At 46.7% G+C, this 22,686-nt stretch overlaps 7 protein-coding genes across 7 annotated transcripts; 3 read left to right on the top strand and 4 right to left on the bottom strand.

Annotated features, from left to right (window-relative positions):
* Positions 1-511: 511 nt before the first annotated feature.
* On the bottom strand, positions 512-814 carry BDV27DRAFT_161472 (uncharacterized protein; the record flags this gene model as incomplete). Its single annotated transcript, XM_032073232.1, has 1 exon — positions 512-814. One exon carries the CDS (start codon positions 812-814, stop codon positions 512-514), a length of 303 nt encoding a protein of 100 aa, XP_031923732.1.
* A 1,799-nt stretch (positions 815-2,613) lies between these two features.
* BDV27DRAFT_38013 (uncharacterized protein) lies at positions 2,614-5,053 on the top strand. Its single transcript, XM_032076484.1, has 2 exons — positions 2,614-2,980; positions 3,043-5,053. The coding sequence occupies exons 1-2, from the start codon at positions 2,881-2,883 to the stop codon at positions 4,704-4,706; spliced, it is 1,764 nt and encodes a 587-aa protein (XP_031923731.1). The 5' UTR covers positions 2,614-2,880; the 3' UTR covers positions 4,707-5,053.
* A 3,294-nt stretch (positions 5,054-8,347) lies between these two features.
* Positions 8,348-9,150, bottom strand: BDV27DRAFT_134166 (uncharacterized protein). The gene is made up of 2 exons (XM_032068247.1): positions 8,760-9,150; positions 8,348-8,696 (listed from the first exon to the last, which is right to left on the bottom strand). Exons 1-2 carry the CDS (start codon positions 8,907-8,909, stop codon positions 8,646-8,648), a joined length of 201 nt encoding a protein of 66 aa, XP_031923730.1. The 5' UTR covers positions 8,910-9,150; the 3' UTR covers positions 8,348-8,645.
* BDV27DRAFT_134163 (uncharacterized protein) lies at positions 9,148-9,596 on the top strand (the record flags this gene model as incomplete). The annotated part of the gene is made up of 2 exons (XM_032068246.1): positions 9,148-9,441; positions 9,494-9,596. A coding segment is annotated over exon 1 (151 nt), but the record flags the coding sequence as incomplete, so codon positions are not given.
* Positions 9,597-14,546: 4,950 nt separating this feature from the next.
* Positions 14,547-16,556, bottom strand: BDV27DRAFT_134154 (cytochrome P450). The gene is made up of 2 exons (XM_032068245.1): positions 16,143-16,556; positions 14,547-16,075 (listed from the first exon to the last, which is right to left on the bottom strand). Exons 1-2 carry the CDS (start codon positions 16,335-16,337, stop codon positions 14,747-14,749), a joined length of 1,524 nt encoding a protein of 507 aa, XP_031923728.1. The 5' UTR covers positions 16,338-16,556; the 3' UTR covers positions 14,547-14,746.
* Positions 16,557-17,786: 1,230 nt separating this feature from the next.
* On the top strand, positions 17,787-20,714 carry BDV27DRAFT_134153 (uncharacterized protein). The gene is made up of 2 exons (XM_032068244.1): positions 17,787-19,805; positions 19,864-20,714. The coding sequence occupies exons 1-2, from the start codon at positions 18,359-18,361 to the stop codon at positions 20,526-20,528; spliced, it is 2,112 nt and encodes a 703-aa protein (XP_031923727.1). The 5' UTR covers positions 17,787-18,358; the 3' UTR covers positions 20,529-20,714.
* Positions 20,715-20,744: 30 nt separating this feature from the next.
* Positions 20,745-22,617, bottom strand: BDV27DRAFT_37833 (4-hydroxyphenylpyruvate dioxygenase family protein). The gene is made up of 4 exons (XM_032076483.1): positions 21,638-22,617; positions 21,522-21,581; positions 21,108-21,465; positions 20,745-21,051 (listed from the first exon to the last, which is right to left on the bottom strand). Exons 1-4 carry the CDS (start codon positions 22,279-22,281, stop codon positions 20,917-20,919), a joined length of 1,197 nt encoding a protein of 398 aa, XP_031923726.1. The 5' UTR covers positions 22,282-22,617; the 3' UTR covers positions 20,745-20,916.
* Between the last annotated feature and the right edge of the window lie 69 nt (positions 22,618-22,686).

Below are 22,686 nucleotides of genomic sequence, written 5' to 3'. Positions count from 1 at the left end.
CCTTCAACCCAGCGCCCCGAACCACTTATCTGGGGAACTGGGGTTATAGATCAAACTGTGGCGTTTCCGTTCCAGTATTGTGCAACAGGGGATTAGGGAAAGAACAAGGGAAAGGAAAAAGTTTTTAGAGCCCCGTGACACTCAGAAGTAAAATAATAATAATATTATTATTAATTTAAAAAAGAAAGCTAAAGGTAAAAGCGCGGCTAAAAGCTAAAGTACCAGCAAAAAAGAGAACATGGGGTATGGGTCATTCATGTCCAGCGGTTATCGTTATGGATAAGCCTTCAATATGTATGTTGTATGTATGTACGTACTCTATGATCAAAATTCCAGAGTTGTCCCGAATCCTTGGGTTATGTTGATCTCATTTGACTATGCTTTACTGGTGACAGCTGGCAGCCCTCACACCTTGTGACTATTGTTAGGATATGAAGGAGCAGTTGTGACACTGCCCTTTGACAGCCCCTTCGTGTTGCTATTCACTACTGGGGGCCAATACAGCATCCCGCTAGGGATCTAGGCGGAAGTGATGCTTTGTAGCACTAAGAAATGCTTCATACTCTAGGTGGAAAGGGCCCGCATGATAGGTGAAGGTGAACCGGGAGATTGAACACTGGATTGTGCTCGCTAGGATAGCTACATAGCAACAGAGATCAATCAAGGCACCGATAAGACCCATGCATAATTGAACATCCATAATTGAGATGATCAGCAAGATCGGAAACTGAGTAGCGGTTCCCCGGTATGCGACTCGATCTGGGGGGAAAGTTGATGGTACATACCACCGGTTAAAAGCCATACAGGCAGGCATTGTTTGGACCATTTTCAGCCGGGATGTGTCAACCAAAAATGCCGACGTGTCAGAAGGATGGAAGTACAGCGAGAATTCGCAAGGGTAGGGTGATGACGACGGATAAACTTCAAATTAAATTCAACGGCCGGGGAAAATGGCCTTACGCTAATGAAATCATCTGGCAAGCAAAAAAGAAAGCAAAAAAATGTGGCTTGGGGAGTAACCCAGAACATGGACCCGGGGCAATTAATGTATCGAATGTGGCCGAAAACATGCCCGTGGCGAACATAATTGCATCAAGACGGCTCCAGCAAAAAGTCAGCAGGACTCTTGAAGTAATGCAGGACAATTTAATAGGGTGGCACTTGGGGAAAATGGACTGAGACCAAACAAGCCGGTTTGGAAGCTTGCAGAAGTACTGTATGAAGGTACCTAAGGTATGGACTAGACCTGGATGTCAGTATACCGAAAATTAACATGGATAATGGCAGTAGCAGTCAGAGGGGTCTGCGTTCAATCATCATAGAATTCCTCCAGACATAAGTGGAGTGATATCAACAGCAACCAGTCTGCGCCAATCATTACGGCCCCGTTTTTGAGGAGTCAAGTGACCCCGTGACCGATGAAGTGAACTGCAAAGGGATTCCATCGCCCTCTTAGTCAGCAGCGGCAGAGGTCACAGGACAGTCGATCTTTGTCTGAATGTTTGTCTAGAACCAATTGCTTCCTTTTTCCTCTTTGCAGCTCTCGGTCTGTTTGTTATGGATCTGGATATTTTTAGGTCCTGATGCCCATTCACTGCCATTCAGTATCAATGTTCATTCAATTTCTATATTGATGGAATGGTCAGCAAACAGCTTTGTGCACTGTTGATGTACAGTACATCTATTTTATACTGAAGTTATACTGCCATGTAAAACCCGCAAGATGGTTGCGGTAAAGTGGATCAATTCGTACAGGAAAGAAAGTCTGTCGGCTTCTTTTGGGGTAATAGTACAACCACCAATGTGTGATGATTACCCCCAAGTTCCGTACTTTTTTCTTGGGTGGAACTCCGGAAACAGGCCGGTAATCTTACGGAGCGTTATGACATTGTATGAAATACCAACCGACCCACGGGGGTACTCCGGAAGTAACACACTAGAGAAAAAATAAAATTGAATATTATTAAATAAAAACTAAATTTTTTTTTTTTTTTTATTTTTTTTTTTTCTATTTTCTGAAAATCCAGGTCCGGACCATGGAGAAGACGAAGGCGCGACTAGGATCCATCCTTTTACTTACCGCCATCCCATCCCCATACCTTAGAACCTGTCCCTCGGTACCCTCGTTGGGCTTTTACTGTGGGTGGCCACCCTCGATATCCTTTTTCTTTTGCGCTCCTCCCCTGGTACCGTTACCACTCTCATACGCCTTCCCTTCCCACCATCTCCACCGACCCGTCATTCACTACGATCTATGCTATTCTCTCTTTTCCTCCCTTCTTAGTTCGCTCCACCTACTAAGTCTCTCCTCCCCCATATTCCTCTTTTCAATTTTTCACTTCTGAATTTTCCTCTTTTTCTCCTCCTCACCCCAATTCTCCCGGCCAGAAACGACAGTCATCACGGACCTTCTATACTTCCTCGGTTCCGGCACATATACATCCCTCGACTACTAACTCATCAAACTTCGACTTTTGCTTCCGACCGTCGTTCGCTGTTGGCCGATCTCTTCCTCCGCACCGTAATTTGTTTAGTGCGGGTCTAGAGGATTGAATACCGTTACGCCCTGTTCAACCCTTCGACATCACTGTCATTGCTAGTTAAACCTCAGGACACACTGTACCGGAGGCCCAAGTTCAACTCGTTGCATCCGATAGCTAGGGCGCCATTTTCACTCGGACAATTGCAAGACGCTGCAAAACCAACAACACCAGTGTGTGTCTTCTGGGTGGATCCTGAAGGACTAGAGAGATTTCCCGCATCATCACTTTCGCGCCGTACGACCACGATCGGGGGAGACGGCGACCCCGAACTGAATTTCCGCGAGGAGAGAGTTGCTAGGAACATCATTGTAAAGCTCGCGTTGAATTTATATACGAAATGCCTTCACGTTTAACTACTCCTGTCGTCACGGTGGACACAGCGAAGATTCACAAGGTGGATACGGCAAATGCGCAAAGCCTTCATGGGATGTGGATGGGTGAGTAATATCTTTTTGCAGGTTTGTTGTGATTGGGAATTCAAATTGACCGTGTCTTTCAGTCTTCTCGAAATGTGCAGATTACATGGAAGAGGGCCGTCGTCTTGAAAACCTAAGTTGGAGACTATGGACACGTGAGACTTTCTGTGTGGAGCCGGCGACATCGAGCGATGCCTCGGTTTTGCCACTCCTTCGTCAGGAGTCGGCAGACATGCCAGAACTTTCTGCCAGTGTTGAATCTGCTGCGTCTGAGCAAGCGGAGAGAATTGAGCACCATATCAAGCGCCCTAAGTGTGATATCAAGCCTGCCGTTGTCCGTGACGATTCTTTGGCAAGTCTCGGCCGTGGAAAAGAAAAGCACATTACATCAATGGGTCTGGAACGCATGGTACTGAACATCAAAGAGAAGAAGAACCTCGAACCTATCCCTTCCGTAATGGCTACAGTCTCGCCCCCTGTCGTTGATATTACGCCTCGGCCTTCTACTCCAACTCCTACCCCTCCCTCTGAATCAACTGCGAGGCGAACGCCCTCGCCGTCTCCGTCGTTTCCTGTCATTCAACAGCCGAATCATTCTACTGAGTCCTGTTCGACTACTGCACCGGATTGCAACGACAGTGATGCTGCTAATGCTAATGCCTCCGATACTAGCGTGTCTTCCTCAGGAATCCTTCCATCTCGATGCGAGTTGATCAAATCTCCCAGCATCATCCGTGGATTTTCTCCTTCCCTGATCTCGTCGTCTTATCGGTCGCAGCCTAGAATGGCGGCTGAACCCAGTCCCGCAAAGGCTTCCGCCCAGCTAAAGCCGACACCGTTCAAGAAGAAAGGTGGAATGTTTACATTGGGTGGTTCTTCAGGTGATGACGACGAGAGCTCCTTTGAGGACCGCATGGCTTTGCGTGGTCCCCATCGCAGTTCCCTCTCCGACGAATTGTCCAAGTCGGGGACTATGCAACCCAGTCCTAAGAAGAAGGTCACTTCGTTCAGGGAACAAGATGGCACGATAAAGCCTGTTAAGGAGCCCTCTGGAGGCAATGATGAAGATGCTGTCGAGAGCGAGGACGAGGTCGATGAGAGTGCTATTGAAGATGAAGATTCTGACTGGGAGGATTCGATTACCGAGAGCGGACGCTCGAGTCTCGACGAGAGAGACATGTTTCAGCGGGTCGATTCAAGGCCCAACCTTGTCTCGCGACGCTCCCTGTTGACAATGATGATGCATCAACCGACTAAAATGGGAGCCCCTACCCGCTCCAGTCCAGCCTTGCAACGGTCGCGTTTGACATCACCAAACGGTCCATCCATCCCCGCCTCGCCGCCCGAAGACGATGAGGATAACTTGACGATGCGTGGCCCTGGTGTCCCTCGATCGAAACCGATAGTCATGAAACCTACTCCGCAGTCTGTCGCTCACTCGCCGAGGACCACGCGACGGAACATGCTTGCTACTGAACTCACAGAGTCACTTCGACGTCATTTACTTTGGGAACGGCAGCAGAAGAGTGCGACTGCCAATGCCTTCCTCAAGCGACGACACACTGCACATGACATGGCGAACTTGCAGGAATATCCTAATCCTAAGGGCGCACAAAAGGGACAGGGTGTTGGAGTGTCCAACCCTGGCGCAGCCAATCAGAACAAGGATAAGGATATGGCGAAGACAGCTTCTTTTAATCAATATACTGACTTTGGTCCATGGGAGTACCATGCCAAGGGTTGGTAACCGATTTCGGAGCGACACGACCATTTGTCCTCGATAACACCGAAAACAACCTGTTTTCTTTATCTTTCTACTCCTCACCTTTTATCTGTCATGACATATCCTTCCTAGGATGGGTAATGTTTACTGACACTATGATAACCGAACTTTCAACGCGTTTCTTTAACGTCTATGTAAAGCCGCCGATTGAATATCCTTGTGACACGTACGATCACGACTCTGCATTGCATTTTGGCGCAACTATGGATCATATGGTTGTTATTTCGACCTAATTCTTTCTTTCGGGTCTTTGATTTTTTTTTTTCTCAGCTCCTTTTCCATACCATTTCTTCTCATGGCAATGTGTGGCTATCCGTTATGTTGATATTATACAAGCCATATTGAGGACAAAACCTCAAGCGCGATTAATCATGTACAGATGATCTTCTTTTACCTTCCATGGCGGGCGGAACTGTTGCGATTCGAATTTGGCATGGGTTCTTATGTGTTTCTCTTTCCAGTACGGGTTGGGCGGAATTCTAAAAGAGGCCTTTTATGGATGTCATTGCTGCGTCTCGTGACTGCATCTTAGCAGAAAACGTCATTGGTATCATTCGATGCATTTGAAGCCCTTGTCTTTCTCTATTTTTTTTTTTTTTTTTTTTTTGCTCTGATACCAGATACCATACATATGTTTTTGATTTTGCTCCGCGCCTTTCTACTGGGTCCTATGGAGGGGGTTGGCCCAGTCTGCACATGCCATGTACGCTAAATTGTGATTTACGAAAAAAAGTTGAAGATTACTCCAATAGAATCCAATGACCAAAACTTATCTGAAAATATACATTCTGGATTGCATAGTAGTCAAACTTATATACTAGAATAGAGACTTCGAACCTTCTGGCCGGCCCAGGATGAGGTGCACTGACACGTATGCGCACAAGCCATGTATTAATTAAGCGTCAGCCACCAATATTATGAGCAGGGATCGAACTGACCACCTAGGGCTGGCTTTCTGAGTGGTTGGAAAACCATCCGCGGCACCGGCGATATCTTCAGAATTCGTACCTCTTGAGATCTAGAATCATCGCACTGATCCCTTCACATGCACTGGGCCATGCCTCTCTCCATATGGCGATTATCAATTATCTCATCGATTCTCCCCTATGATGGACGGGGATGCCTGATCGGAGGGTCCCCTACACCATCTCATCTCGTTTTCTTTATTGATTAACTTTTTCCTGTTTGTTTCCCAGACTCCTACATGAACTTTTAATTTTCTAAATTTGTCTCACCTGTCATACAAAGTGGGATGAATTGTCATCGCCTTGAGGTATGACGGGAACGAGGCGGCGGAACCTTTCGGTTGAATGAGGTAACCTGAGAAAAAACTGTATCATCTGCCACATCAAGTTGAGGTATTCTTCCTCTCCTGGGAAAGGAAGAACAAGATCATTGGAGTTATGATCTACTGGTGATGCTTGACACCCCTCCTCCTTGGAAGAGGGTTGAAGGAGGGTCAAATGTTGGGTTCTAGTCCGTATTGCAATTGTGATTCGCGTCGCCTTGAGTTTCCGGGTGACCACATTATGATATTTTTGATGAGAGACTGGGTGGAAGCCTTTTGCATCCATGAGTTCGGATCTGGCATGATTTGTCATTTGGGTTCGATTTCCATGGTGAACTGTAACCTTGACCTAAATCATGCTTTGATTTTTCGTCTTCTTCCCTCGATTTAGGTCCAGAGGTAAGTGGCAGAAACAATCTGAATATCTTCGCTAATCTGGAACTTAATGGTCTATGATGTCTTGGTCACTAGGGCTAGGATGAAATCTCTCCAGCATACGGGGTAAAGCACTACAGTCCCCGCAATTTCCCTGTTTACACTTGAGACTAGAATGAGGCGTGTGCCACATATAGAATGATTCAGGATAGATCATCCTCTTATCATGGCGAATGCTGCAGATCATATGCTGCCCGGTACATGTGCAGGATTCTTCAACGGAGAGTATAACCATCTCTTGGCGGCTGATCTACAGGGAAAATGCCTGCGATTGGAAGCATAATTCTCCGCAGGCTGAAATATTGTTTTCTTTTCAGTTATCTTTTATATTTTCTTCAAGTGATGGTCTGAATTTTTTATTCAATGGGTGCCGTTATGGAATAGAGGAAATTAGAATTAAACTACATAGCCGTCATGATATCAATCGAATTGTTTGATTAATTTTTGTATCCGGTGCGCAGTGCTCCGTAAGCCTCCAGCGGTATGATGTAACCGATATGTTGCATTTGGATTGAACAAGATCAACTGCAATACTACAATGGGGCTCAATAATGAACCAACCCACTTGCAATGCAGTCTCTAACACAGGAATCCGCAATACTAAACTAGTAATGTGCAAGAAACCGATAATACATGATTATACATCCCACTTAGGTGCAAAATCCAGACCTTGGACCCATCACCCTACTGCAGAGCCTCCCCACAGGCGAAACACGCGCATTCCTGAATTTCCCGATTTTTTCCCAAACAGGCCAAGCAGGGGAAAATTTGACATCCGGTCGTGCCCGAGAAAACGTGGAGCAAGACATGCCAGCTGTGACTGGTAGCCTGGTACGCATCAACCAGGCCTGGACGGTGGAGTCGATTGGGGGTTGGATTGGGGGAGTCTTTGCCTAGAAGAGTCTACCGCGTGATCAGGTGGACTGGACTGACCTTACAGACTTTGCGGTTCTCATTTCTGCCTGAGTCATCTTCAGCTTGGAGAGATGCGCGGTTGCGGGTCGCGTGTGGGTCGATTGAAAGGTCGGGCAGATGACTGATTCGTTGGGTGGAGTGTTGCTCTTTGAAAGTTCACCGGTACTGCTGTTATACTGTGACCGTGTATGGGGATGACAAGTATCTGGTACTCCGATCTGTTTTTGGTGAATAGCTGGAGATGGTAGTTTCACCTCAACTCAACTCAATTTTAATAATTATGGTCCTGTTCTGTGCCTTGTTTTTGATGGATCAAATAGAGTTGATGTGTGGAGAAGGGGTTGAAATTGGTAAACAATTATGACGATATAGATATTATCCGCCGGATGCGGTTTTGGGATCGTTCTGAACCTGTTGTCGCGTCTATGCCTGCAAGCTACCAAGTTTTACCCTGTGGCTCTGCACATGGAAATGCTAAGGTGGCCCGGTCGATACCATATCTTCAGCTCGGCATGCCGATGATCTCGGGATATGGTGGAAGACTGTCGTCCGGTTCCCGATTATGCTTTTGCATCAGCTAACCACCTACCATGACTCTGACATCTCGTGAGATGTCTTACACTATGTGTGCCACATAGAATTTAATACAATAAAGCAGTGGCCATACCGAATAGAGTCTCATGACTCTGGTCTGTTGAGATCTAGAACATCTATCCAACAACAACAGTATGTCTCTCTATTGGACAGAGTCTAGCTGGTATCTAGAGCCACAGCGCAAGTCAAGGTTAGTACCTGGGCCTAATAATACATTTCTTTATCTGTATGCTTACTAGCTCTTTCTTGAAGGCGGAAGTTCAGCCTTTGTTGCCTCTCGGTCCGTGTTTCACACTATCTTAGACCATTCCGACAATTCGGGATGAAGCCGAGCTTGGGCACCGCCGGACAACGGTCGGGTCTAGACACGATACTTCAAAAAAACCTTTAGTGCTAGTTATTATGGATACTCATATGATGGGCAGACGTTGAGAAATATCAACGGCCGAATGTGTGGAGCGGTAAAGCATTTTGAGACTCATAACCCATCGTAACGGACTTGATAGCAGCAATGCAGCATTGCTGACTTGGTTATCAATGTGGAGATACACCACTGTGAAAAACCAAGACAGATACCCCATTGCAGATATTAAATCTACCGAACTAAACTATACACGGTCCTCCGTGCTACAGCTAACCCGCGCAATACATCAAAACCCACTTAGCCATATCTAATGCCGCTGTTCTAATTGGTGCCATAACACACTTAAATATAACCTCCAGTAAGTGCGCCCTTCACTTCCTATATAAGGCTATACACCCGATGCGACCAGGATTTCGAACAGGGGCAATGCCAATATGAAGTAAGAGCTTGCGACAGCGGCGTACAAGTCCACCCTTGGTTTGGTCACATGCCACACCCGTGGTCTTTTACGGCGAAAAACAAGGTTTTCAGGACGTGGCTTCGAGAAGTGTTCTAGAAGGGAGAACTGCATGGGCGTGGGATGGCAGCAATAGTGTGCTAGTACTATACAGGCTTAGTGTAGTATTTTATCCATTACCGGAGAAAAAAAATTTCTTCTCACTTGATTATATACACTCATACATTGGATGGCGGTTCCCGCGGGCTCTGGGTGTACCCGTGTATTTGGTAATAATATCCACTCTATAGGTATTTGAAGGGTAGCTTATGATTGTAGCGTGAAGAATAACCAATGGTGCCCGAGACTTGGTCTTGTCGATGCCCAATTGCATTTCATTGAGTCTATTATTATCAGTGTACTTGTTTTTATTTCTATTTTTCTGTGTTTTTATTTTGTCTTCGGCTTCGTTGTTCTCGTGGGGGATACTTTACCAAGTGGTATCCCTGTGTCGTGAATTGGCGCTAGTGAGGTGATGAACAGTGCTATTGGCTTTGAAGCGGCTCGTGATCATGGCTCTGTATGGTAAGGTACCTTAGGGCATGCATATAGGTGCAGATTGTTTTGTGCCTTATTAATTGCTCTTTTTCCGTGGTTGTTCTTTCTTCTGCGTCACTTAATTGTCATATTGATAGATTGGTATGTATGAGAACACGAACCACAGTTCAAATGTATTACCGATATTACCCCGACAAAAAACAAAACCAGATAACAAAGATGTAATTGTATAACTGCAACAAGAGCAACAACGGGTGATTGTTCATTTTCTGATGGCCACATCCCGACTGCCAAACGGCTGACACTTGTTTACTATTTATTATTTATTAGTTACTCGGCTACTCCGCAGAAGCGGAGTATATCGCAAGGTGGCGCTCGTCAATCAACGGTGGCTGTCGCTTACAGTAGACTCGAACTAATTTACTAGTTACATAGATCACTCGGAGGACTTTGCTCCGTCAGACACGGGCCGAATTGACTCCGTACTAATCTGTGTGCGTATGTATAGAACGCTGCTAGACTTTCGATGGAAAACGCATAAACCTTGAAAGACAGAAATTCAATTGCTTGCTGAGTTGTTCCTTATTTTTTTTTGGGGTATTCGGGGATATTATTCGGAGGAGAGGTTTATTGTTTCTTTGGTTGGGCGGGACGCTTATTGGCGGGCTAGGCTTCCTGTTTCTGGGATCTGAGATCCTTTCGGCTTTGGGAACGGAGTAATCACGGAGAAACTTGTTCTTTATTTTTATTTTATTTTATTTTTTTTTAATTCTTACATTTTTATTCTTTTTGCTTACTGCGTTGGTTGTTGCTTTTGGGTTGTATGGAAGAACGCGTATGCTTCGTGTAGGTATAATACCAGGATTTATTGGCATTACCTCTCTTAATTCTATTATACCTAGTTCTTGGTGTACTTGTACTTTGTACTTCACATCTTGTTGTTATTCTAATTTGAATCGAAATCGCTCTTGTATGGCGTAATAAAAGTGAGCTTCTTGTAATAGAATAACACGCCCTTGCTTTACAGTCGCTTTTCGTTACATGTAACTTTGGAGATAGACTACGGAAGTACATAAAATTGAATAAGCATCACATGACCCTAATTATCACGATATTTTTCTGCCCTAAATGATTTGTTAAACGATGAGATAAGATATGTTCAATAGAGCTTATCTTCGATGCTGAAATGTTATATAGGCCCATAGGGACCTTGTATCTGATATATTATGGCGTACCAGGCATCACTCATGTCAAACTTATGATGTTGCCTTGATGTTTGCAAATCAGGTAAATGGCTCAGCAATTCCTTCCTACTTGTAAATCCGGTAGCTTCAAAGCGGTGTGTTATCCTTTTCTTAGGCTACATGTGTGGGCATTATATGGTTTGATTTAACTATCGCTTCTAAAGCAGGTGATCTTAGAACTCTGGGCCTTGCTCTTAGTGTTTGTATATCGACTCCTCTCCTCAAGTCGTTCAATGAACTGTCCAATAAATGCCATTTCCAAATGTTTCTTTCCCGTGCTTCATGCGGACTTGCAGTATAGTAGTGTCTGACCGGCTTGAAGCAACTCAGAGAAGTATCGAAGAAGGGATGGCAATTTACGGGAAAATCGAAGTCAATGCAATAACTTTGTCCACTCGACTAGGTTTAAGTTTCAATGAAGCAACCTGTGTAACATGTTGAATTAGTGGGACAGCACTTATTAGGGCCGGTTCTTCTGGAACTTTGGCCTCTTTCTAAAGACTCCAATATTAAGATGCACCAAACCCTGTCGTGAAACCATTGCAAAGTGATGATTACTGCTCACTTGAATATAGTGGCCAGGAGATGTGAAGTAACTTACGTAGCGGCTCCATGCCAACCCGAAGAGGGATTATTCCACTAGGACAAATAGTCTAAGTTTCGACCTGTTTTGACCATACCAAGAATGACACCCCAGCTCTATCGGAGCAAGCTTATACAAGAGGTAAGTCATTACTGACCTAGACAATGACGGGTAAACAAGGGAAAGCTTATATCGATTTCGAAAACACCCGCCTTCAGTCGGTATATAGCGGATAAATCACCCATCTACCACTCGAAGCCGAAACAGTCCTTATTGTTCAAACTTTGGTCTGCCTCAGTCTCCAATTGGAACGCAGCCATGCCCTCGTATCCTGTTCTAGTGCAGACGCCAGAAGTTTCCTGATCTGAACTCCCCGTCGATAACGCAGATCTGAGCAATAGCTTCGTTCCTTGGGGGTTGCGAGATGCCACAGAGGGTTCCAATCATTATTCGCTTAATGTTGCATATATGGCTCATTTTTGCCTCTAGCCTACGCTCGATCGACCTACGGTCTCATGATGTCAACAAAAGTTATTTACAACGCCTGTAGCCTTTCATGAACAGGGGTATTTTGGGGTGAATCCCTGTGAGTGCTGGAGGTGACCCATTAGGGTTTGCATAGCCAAAACCGATAGTCTCACAATGACGCCAAAAATGGACGACTTGTTTGAAAGTTGGTGCACAACCTAAAATGCTTCCATGGACGGGAACGAGAGGAGCAGTTCCTGATAGTTTTCGTGTAGTGGATCGAGGTTGCATCCCGGGGCTCTTCGGCCTCTGACTCGTGCGTTGGGATTGCGAGCGGCCCGAGTTAACAGGTTGAGACTCATGGCGGAGATTTTGCTGTGTTCAGCTCGTGAGGGGTTGCGGGGAGGAAGGAGGAGAAACCCGGTGCCGGTGGGTCAAATCTGGCGGGGAAATGTTGGAGGGCGGAAAAGAGAAACGCCATCCCCCTTTCCCCTTTGTTTTCGCGAGCGTTCCCGGTTTGAGAGCACTCAAGGGTTAAGGGTTTCATTTGAGTGATTCTTATTTTACTAAAGGGCTTGATTGTAGGTTTATAGCTTTCTTTTCATAGCGATTTCTTTGGCGGAAACTTTAGCAGCTTTGGAGGGTTGTCGGGAAGTATAATAAAGTGGTTTGCGTGAAGGATCTGGATCGGCGTATCCTCGATGCGTATTTTCGTTCCGGTTTGGAGTCGTATCGGAACTTGGAATTACATACGGTGGTACTTATGGTGTACGCGAGAAGGTACCTGCGAGTACTTTGTTTCTACTTCGACTAACCTATTAGTTTATGATGGAGTCCTTTGGTTCTTTGAGACAAATGAGGGTAACTCCGATGTACCATAATATAATGAATACGGTTAATTCTCCCAAGACGACATGGGTCAGGGTGATGGCCGCATTTGGGAAATATTCAGCCAAAATTCCACTGCAGGTGTAGACCGGAGCTGCCGATAGCCAGCTGCATGTCATGGTGAGATGCATACCGCTATCAGTAAACGATCACAAAATCCTGATCCCACTCAATGTGGCTGGCATGTAGCTGGGAATATAGAGGTCTAACCGTCGGATACGTTGAAAGCCGATCCAGGATAGTTTTCGTCTCTAATAATAAGGTTGAACGGCCTGCTTTGGGAGGGTGAACAACTCGAAACGTTCCCAACCAGGTGTCCACAGTTGTTCAAGTCATACTTATTGTCTCAATGCATAGTATCCACGGTGTCAAAGTAAAATTATCCGGTTTTGTGTTCGGTATCTATTGGTGTCCTGAGCAATTGCTGGATCTCGTGAAACTCATGGAGTTAACTCAAGGCTCTGAGCAATTCGTTCAAATTATCCATAGGGAGATAAGCTTGACGAGTGTACTGTACGACTCGGCAACGTAGTGTAGTCATACAGGAGTCAGGCATTGGAAAAACCCAAGGGTTCTTCTGGAGATCTGAAGCATCCCTGATATTTGGCCCTGTCGGTGATATCATCAGGCGCCGATCGACTCTCAGGTTGACATCTAGACCATGCCAGTGACAACAAAAAAAAAAAAAAAAAATCTGCATCGCATCTGACAGTTAAATGATCCAATTATAGAAGAACTGATGTATGCCGTCATTGACCGCGCCGTATGAATCACGTGGCGAGAAGACAGCAGTACAAGCGACGTGATCGTTCTGCTACACATAGCTTCATTTCAACCCAAGAACAAAACAAAGATATGTACCGGTGTTGTCAGGAAGCGATCATCATTTCCAACCAAGTCTCTTGCTAACTCTGCCCCGACCGGTTCGCCTATTTTCTTTTCCTATTCAGCAGATGCAGGTCTGGGAACAGGCCTTGTCGCTTGCGTTGGTCGTTCAATCTCATTGGGCAGGACCTGAGCACTGTCGATCTCAAGGTCACCAGGTCTATGAGTTGGCAATTTCATCACACTTCGAATTCTTCCCCTGCCCCCAGACTCCAGGTTAACCTACTGACAAGTCATCCGTGTCCCTTGGTGAATCTCGCTTTGTTGCTTACCGGAAATACCGCAGATCGATGTAGTTGACGGCAGGTAAGTACTCCAGCAGTGTACCACCCTCGCATGATCCCCAGCTTTCGACCTTACATGGAAAGCCTTACAGTGGGCATGGCTGACGGCTTCAATAGGCCTTAGCCCCACCTGGCGAACGAGGCGTTTGACGTTATCAGTCGACCCTAGAATCGTATTCGAAGGTCAGATCACTCCACCAGGTCCACCACGGTGCCACGAACCTCACCCCATAGTGGTTGGCACTTCATTTATGGGGTATATTTTCTGTGCTCCGTATTCTAGACCCCGGGCCATGTCGATCAGCGCCTCAAAACTGCTGATGGTGTGCTATGATTATTCCGGATGCTTGCACGCGCAGAGGTTTTGCTTTTTCTCCTCCATTCCCCCTGAAACTGATCCAACGGCCCGTAAATTTTCTTGATCACACGCTCACCATCATTCTTATTTTGACATAAATCAATATCCGTCGCTGAGCTGGCAAGCCCTCAGCCTCAACTTGTTGGCTTGCGCCACCGCTCATTGACCCGTGGGACAGCATATCCCGCTTCCTCATTGCCAAATCGTATGTATTTGACCTTGTTATACGTAATCTAGTCATGAAATAGGTGCTGAGCTCTGTATTACCCTCAATGATAGACTGAAACTCTGGTATCTTACATACACGGTTTACTGGTTACGCGAACTTGGTATTGACGCAGGTACTTACTCTCTTGGGATTTTTGCTACCATCCAATTCGGAGGCTCCTGTCTTTCACGCATTCATAAATAACCATGTGACATTATGACTTCTTCTTATCGTAATCTCCCATTACTGCAACATTGTCAGCCCTTGCTGACAGTTCTACTAGGGCACTTGCTTACCATGCTGTGGGCATAACATTATTAATAATAGTTTCTAATGCTAACATTATACATATCCTTTTCAGGGTGCGGCGCCAACTATGGTTGACTCTAGATAGGTTTCAGAAAGATGACCATGTTACACGGCGGTAAAAAAGCCGACGATAGGGGACTGCTTTGATCGAACAGATCGACTTCCCAGGGAAGGCTTTAACTAGGGCTCATGACTTTTCCGAGAAGCGACGCTCCCAACCAATAATCGCTGGTTTCGCAGGACCGGAGAACATAGACGAGTAGTCTGTGGCAGGTACCCCTTTCTTGCCGTCTACATTGAATAGCTTCATGTGCCGCGCCATGGTCGCCACAATTACTCCCAGGTTAACGTAGGCAAATTTCTCTCCAATGCAGCGATGGCGGCCAGCGCCAAAGGGCAAATAAGGACTGGATGTTCCTTTGGACACAGTGCCATAACCGTAGTCGACCATGTCCCCTTCATCCTCCTTTTCAACACGGTTCTCCCAGCGATGGGGATCCCAGCGGGATGCGTTGGGGAAGTATTCATCACTGAGAGCGGTCACACCGGGAGATGCTAGTAGAACGTGGTCTGCGGGGACGACGTAGGGTGTGCCAGGAACTGGCATCGGGTTCTTGACCTTGCGCATGAGAGAGTGAATGGAAAGGTGTAAGCGTAGAGTTTCCTTGATGAGATTCTGATGAAGGGGCAGAAGGTCCAGATCGCGGTACTGCAGTGGCGGAAGGGTACTTCCATCCGGGCTGAGCTTTGTAATTTGTTCCTGATAGAGTTCTTCCATGACTGCGGGCTCAGAGGCTAGTCGTAGCATGATCCAAGAGCTAATGGATGACGATGAGTGCTGACCTGCCATTAGTAAAGTGATCATCATATGGGCGATCTCCTTGTCCGGCACAGGCTGTCCATTTTTGTAGGTACAATGCATGAGGTTCCAGATCATGTCCGACGTCTCCCGGTCCGGGTTCTTGCGGCGCTCGTTGATGATGTCCATATAGATCTCCCTCATGCGCACATGGGCTGCATCCCGCTTGCGGTTACGCGGCAGCGGTGCCCACGGAAGCATGAAGTTGATTGGAGTGAACCCCCGATCAAGGTCATGATACAAATCTGCGAACTCCGCAGTGAGCTTTTTGCGAACCTCCTCGCCTTGCAGTGCCCGACCGGCAGTGAAGATAGTGATTTCAGCCATGGCACCCGTGATTTCCACCCTGCCAGATGTCCCCTTGAAGTTGGGTGATGTCTTGAGGTAATCAAGCACTTCTTTTTCAATCAATGGTACATGCGACTCCAGTGCAGCCTGAGTGAGGCCAAATTTGATGAATTTTTTCTGCTCCATAAGCTTTGAGTTTGGACAATCATACACAATGTCAGAGCCAAAGACTGGCGTAGTGAGCGGGCTATAGATCTCCTCGGCATTGACATCCTTCAGCTTGCCATTGAGAATGAATTCGTTGCCTTGAATGCCCAGATATACTGTGATCTTTCGACCAAGCAATATGAAGGTAAAGATGTCGCCATACTGCCAATTGGATTAGTAGTGGGCTCCGTACAAGATGGTGAAATGAACACCACGGCGGCCGACTAACCTTTTGTCTGCAAGAAAAGAAAAACGCATAAGGGTCCATCCCATAAGTAACGGTACTACCCAGGAAAGGGATCCAGTGGAAAACAAGGGGTGGATCAGTCTTGTTACGAAAAAGGAGCTGACGCAAGACATTTAAGACGATGATTGCCAGCACGCCAGCAGCCGCGTAGGCGCTGACAAGAGTGAAGGATGCCATGCTGCGAGGAGAAGATCACGAAGACCAGGAAGAAGAGGAATAGGAGTGCGACGATTCAGAAGATTACTGACTATAATAAGGAAATTAGAGAGGCCATTTGGATCTACGCTTCACAATGTGTATGCCTAATCTGGATGGAACCCTAACCCATAACCATGAGGAGTCAAGGGCAGCCAGACCATTACTAAACAAAAGCACTGCCCCTTTACTAGCAATCGGAACCACCCCAATTCTGCTGACACCACCCGGACATACAACGCGATGTACCTGGCAGTGGGCCCTCATGTTGGAGTACTTGGCATCGGCGGGTGGGTTAGCATCCGAATCGGACCACTCCAGGTATCCTAATTGATCAGCAACCCCTTGCAGCTTTAACGACGGAGAAACCCAGCCTCAGTGACTGTATACATAATATGTACACGGCAATGGGTTGATTTGAAACACTAGTGTCATTTATTTTATTTATTTATTTTTTTTTTTGGCGTTGCTATTCTACTAGTTTGTTTTTGTTCTAGTCTAATATCCAGATCTCAAAGCCTAGAAGTCTGCAAGGTACTGCGTCGACTGTTGGCATGTATTAAGCTATAAAGCTGGGAGTGTTAGATATATTGTGTCGTTAATAAAGTGCTGACACGCGCTGCTTCATGAAGCTTATTGTTGGATATAGTGGCTGAATTGAGCGTCTTGTTTTTCTTCTGTTCAGACTGTTCTTGAACCACAGAGGCTGGTAGAACTATACTCTGAAGGGTGTCCAAGATACTATTTCCGTGTATGAATACTGCAAGATTGACTTGGCTGGAGAGATAGCCATCCAGCCACAAGGAAGCATTAAATCCAATGCCGATCGCCCGTCAAGTAACGGATTATGATTTCTTGTGCCAGTAGTTGAAAGAGCTTCTTTTGATAATCGTTCATGTGGACTTTCACACGAAGATCTTACACTCCGTGATGCTGGCTGTCTCAATGATGACCGAGAACATAAACCTATTGCAGCCACTGGGTATTCAAGTCAAGAATTCCTAACCTCTATGATGTATAGAGTTTGTGATTTTGTGGTATGGTACAGTACGGTACATGCGTTTTCTACAATTCTTATCTCTCCACTCACCATGGGACGATTCCTGTCAGTCCATGTTCCTACTTCAAGAGCTACTATACTCAGGGAAGACAGTTTTCTAGACAAGAAACGATGGTTAGATACATCGCGGGATATCGGCTGAAAACCCCTATAGTATTGGATGCAAGCTCCACCTAGAAGCTAACGATATACTTCTGTTCTAGAATTGGTAAGTAATCTGACCATCATTCTTCGTATACTGGTGGCTTGATACGCTGGAGGCATCTAGAATGTAGACTGCAAGTGGCGTGATCCCGTGGGTGGGTTGATGATAGTAGAAGTCATATAAGGTATCATGGCACGCCTATGTTCAGTGGATTCTACAATGGGCGAAAGGTGAGAAGGCTAGAGTACTCATTTGGACCCGAGTTTGGAAATCCTTACTGGAGGCGAAACAAGGTAAGACCGTGAGAATTCAGTTGACGGGTATTGACTGGCTAAAAATAGAGTAACTCTTGAGTTACTACAGTACTAACTACTACTTGATGGGGTCAATCATTCCTTGGGATAAGAGATGCACCACATCCAAAAAATGGCATCACCAGTGCCGTGGAAACTGATGGGACTTAATTGAGAACAGGAGTTCCTGACATGGGACTAGTTCGTATTCTGCAGCCCATGTGGCACTCACTGTTGGACCCTGAGTCATATTGCACTGAATCATCGGGAGTCACGAAGAGTCATGGTGGCGCTTTACCTATTTTAGGACTAGCGCCTGAGGCCCACCTTCAGCGGCAACGTTAGATGACTAAGCTCATATAGCTTCCTTTCGCAAACTATCTAGTCCTCATACTCAAAGTCTAGCACTATTTATCCAGACCTATTGTCCGGGTCTGTAGTTGTTCCAGCTCACCGTACCGTACCATCTTTGTTTCTGTGATACTCTGGCTGCCATTAACTTTGAATGAACGACCCTTCACTGGCAGCCAGCAACATGACCAACACGAGTTCAACCAGTGGCCAGAGGCCAATCTCGAAGGCCGAAAGCTCAAATCCCCGCGAATTCCAGATGAACCAGCTGAGGCGACGTTTTCGTCCGACGGAGAGCACGGATAATGTGGGCACAACTCTGACTTTCGGGATGGCCCCTTCGGATCCGGACTTTCCCTTCGAAATGGACAAGCTGCAATGCATTTTGCATGTGCCGCTATCATATCCTAACCGCGAGAGACCCACTTTGAAAGTGACCAATTCCGAAATGGGCAGCGCCTTTCAGGATAATGTTGCACGGGGATTCGACGACATTGTCGACAGCACCCTGAGGAGTAGTGGCCATGCGACCTTGTTAACTTGGATGAATACGCTAGACCGACACCTTGAGCGTTTACTCACGACTACGGAAAGAGGCCCCACGCTGAAGTTTGTGCCAAATGTGGGTAGCAAGCAGAAGCCAGAGAGCCAGGCGATTGTGGAAGGGGTGAAGTTCTTGACCGTATCTACCCCAGTCAGTCAGCAAGACTCGAAACCAAAGTCGTTGTCTGTGCCGAAGGCTCCCTCTCGGGTATATACCGCGGAGGAGAAATCGCAGGCTGAGAAGAGGCGATCTGTTGAGACTAAGCAGATTGAAGCTCGTCTTGGAAGACTGCCTTTGTTTCAGAAATCTAAAGATGGGCTTTCGTTTGTCATTCCTATCCAGCCTCCCAAACCTGACCGGCTACCGATTTCGATCCGTTCTGTGAAAACAGTCAAGCTATTGGTGCCGCTTTTGTACCCACTGGAACAGAGCTCTGTTGAGCTCCAGGGCGTTGATCGTGCAGAAGCGCGGCCTGTTGAAGTGGGGTTTGCGCAGTGGGTTGAAGGAAATTCAAAATTGAACCTGATGTCGCAAATCAATTACCTGACGGCCAATATGCATAACTTCGCCAAAATGCCGCTTGAGACTCCCTTCCAGGAGACTGCTCTTGATGTATCATCTGAACCGTATACAGATTCTAAAGACCCTGAAGATATGTCGACAACGACAAAGGGCACGACACTAGAAGACAAGCCTCACGTCCATGTCGTTCCACGGCCTCCAGAATGGACAGTGGGTGAACGCAGCAGCGAAAGCGAAGATACGGACATGACCGAGTCTGAAGATGACTTTACAGGCGAAGATGAAGAAGATGGAGGAGCCCCAGTACCAGCGCTCCCAGAAACCACCGTTGAACGTGGCGTTGCTCTTTCTTTCCCCTTCTTGGAATTATATGGAATTGAACTTTTAGAGCTTGTTGGCCTCTCAATCACGATCAAATGTGATCGATGCAAGGAGCAGATGGACATAAAGAACGTCCCTCAGGTGAAGGACAAGGCTGATGCATTGTCTCCTAAAATTGAGTCATGCAAGAAATGTGCCAACACTATGAGTTTTGGTAAGGCCTTCTCGAACAGGACAACATATGGAAGACTCAACTAATTACATTCAACTAGGTTTCCGTCGACAGTTAATACATTCTAATGCGAACCGCGCCGGCTACCTTGACTTGGATGGCTGTACCATCGCTGATCTGCTTCCTAGCAGCTTCATTCCAACATGTGCTGAATGTTCAAGCTCCTTCCCTGCACCCGGTGTTGTTGCAGTCCGCGGTGAGAGTGCATCGGCGTCATGTCGCCAATGTCATCGCAAGATGGTGTTCAAGGTTCCTGAAGTCAAATTCCTCAGAGTAGGATCAGCCGCATTCACTTCTCGTAACCAAGCACTGCCACGAAGGAAGCCAAAGGAAACTCTCGGCATTGTTGCTGGTCAAGAACTCCCCCGCCGTGGTCGCTGCTCGCACTATGGCAAGAGCTATCGCTGGTTTCGATTTAGCTGCTGCGCCAAGGTATATCCTTGCGATAAATGTCACGATGCGGAGACAGACCACCCCAACGAACACGCGAATCGTATGATTTGTGGCTTCTGTTCTAGAGAGCAAATCTACCGGCCTGAAAACTGCGGAGTCTGCCGTGCAGTTCTAATAGGAAAAGCAGGAAGTGGATTCTGGGAAGGTGGAAAAGGGACGAGAAATAAAGTATTGATGAGCCGGAAAGATCCCCGGAAGTATAAGCGCCGACCGGGCTCAACTCCAGGAGGTTCTTCTTCGAAGAAGAAATGATAAGGGCATCGGCGTGGATCGTCATATGTGTCCCAAGTTTTTGGCATATCTCGTCTGCCGATACCTGGGTGCACTGGGTGACCTGTATGCATAGAAACAACGAAACGAACATAATGTCGCACAATGAAAATACGATTAGATGCTTCGTATGCTTAGAATTTACAATAACCACAACCTTGGGCAAACAGGCCTTCAAAAACAGTAAAAGGCAGCGTGTACATACGAGACTGTCACATTCATAGAAACATTTTTTGATATAGCATTAGAGACGCTAATCTAACATGCGCAGCAACTTCGCAAAAATACACTTGTAGAGATGTAGGGTAGGTATCAAGCAGAAGCAACAATACAAAAGGCATAAGTCATTGGCATCATCATCCCCGAAGCCCTAAACAAGATTACCACGCAGCTCCTGCTCCCGCTCTATCGCCTCGAACAATGACTTGAAGTTTCCAGCTCCGAAACCCTCGAAGTTGTGTCTCTGGATAATCTCGATGAAAACAGTCGGGCGATCCATCAAGTGCTATAACCATTAGCATACAGCCATATTACAGAAGACAGCAAAACTGATCAACATACCTTAGTGAACAACTGCAGGAGATAACCATTTTCATCAAAGTCAATGAGGATATCCAACTTCTGGATCGTCTCGAAGTCTTCGTGAAGCGTCAGGCCGGCCTTCTTCAGTCGGATCTTCACGTCGTCGTAGTAAGTGCTGGGGACCTTGATGAATTCCACACCGCGAGCCTTAAGGTTCGTGATGTCCCGGATGATGTCGTCGGTCAGGAGAGCAATGTGTTGTACGCCAGCACCGTTGTAGAAGTCGACGTATTCTTCGATCTGAGATTGTTTCTTGCCCTTGGCTGGTTCGTTGATGGGCATCTTGACGATCTCGTTTGGCGAGGCCATCACAATACTCTTTAGAGCAGAGAATTCACTTTTCAATTGTTAGTCAAATCACCTCACAGAGCTGATGGGAAAAGCTAGACTCACGTGCAGATTTGCTTGTCGTCGACGGACCAGAAACGGTGGAATCCGAGGGCCTTCTCGTAGCTGCGATTGGTTAGCTCTTGAATACATAAGATGAATAAAACCAAAGGACAACGTACTATTCGCAAACCTTGTCCATCTCATCCCAGTCCTGGTTTCCGACACAGTGGTCGATGCGGTTGAGATGCACACCGGGCAAGAATTTAGAGACGGGATCCTCTGCAGTCTCGAGCCGGTAGCCTGGGAGGAAAGCACCGCGGTAGTTGCTCCTCTCAAGCAGCGTATGTGTGGTCTGGCCGTAGGTCTGGATAGTAGCCACTCTGACCTCGCCGCTCTCATCCTTCAGTGTCTGTGGGTTCGACACGGCCTTTGCGCCATTGCTCACTGCCGCATTGAAGACGGCATCGACGGAGTCGACTTCGAACGCAACATCCTTAACACCGTCACCGTGCTGCTCCAAGTGGTGGTGGATTTCTCTCAGCTGCTCCTGTTCCTCGGCGGAGAAACGGTCGATCTGGTCGAGGGAGCGCAGAGGCGAAGTGAGGATGAAGGTGATGTCTCCGTTGCGGACGACGTGGGAGCAGATGTTTCGGTTGCCGGTTTCAAGGCCACGGTAGGCGACGCGCTTGAAGCCCATGCGTGTGATGTAGTACGTAGCGGCTTGTTTGGCGTTACCTACATACCAGTGTACATGGTCGTAGCCTCTGTAGCTGGCGAGGGAGTTTCGGTCGGTGGGAGGGGGGCTGGTGGAGATGGGGGCCATGGCTGTTGTCGTTTTCTTGTTCGTGTTATGGTTTGACTTTGGTTCTTCTGTCTATAGTAATGCAAGTTCTCTGATTGAGTCTGAGTTGAGCAGTGTAGATTGAGCCAGTCGTTGGTGCTGTCTTTATATCAACCACGTCGAATAATAATCATCTTAAATACAATTCGACCCCCAGACCGTGGATTGGTCACCGGGTATCTTGCTAGCCCACCATTGCATCGAACCAACATCTATATCGCCTGTGGATAATGATGATTGCATTCTTCCCAATGATACATTACCCAATTCGGTCAGCGAGATGATGGCAACTTGGGGCTTGCGTCGGATGTGGACGGGTGTTGCATGGAAAGGGCCGGCTGGGCGCGGGTATCTCGAAATAGCCGGCGTGCAGATGACCCTGGGTAA

The sequence above is a fragment of the Aspergillus caelatus genome (assembly GCF_009193585.1).
Source record: "Aspergillus caelatus strain CBS 763.97 unplaced genomic scaffold BDV27scaffold_203, whole genome shotgun sequence".
NCBI classification, from domain to species: domain Eukaryota; kingdom Fungi; phylum Ascomycota; class Eurotiomycetes; order Eurotiales; family Aspergillaceae; genus Aspergillus; species Aspergillus caelatus.
This window is presented reverse-complemented; position numbering and strand designations above follow the sequence as displayed.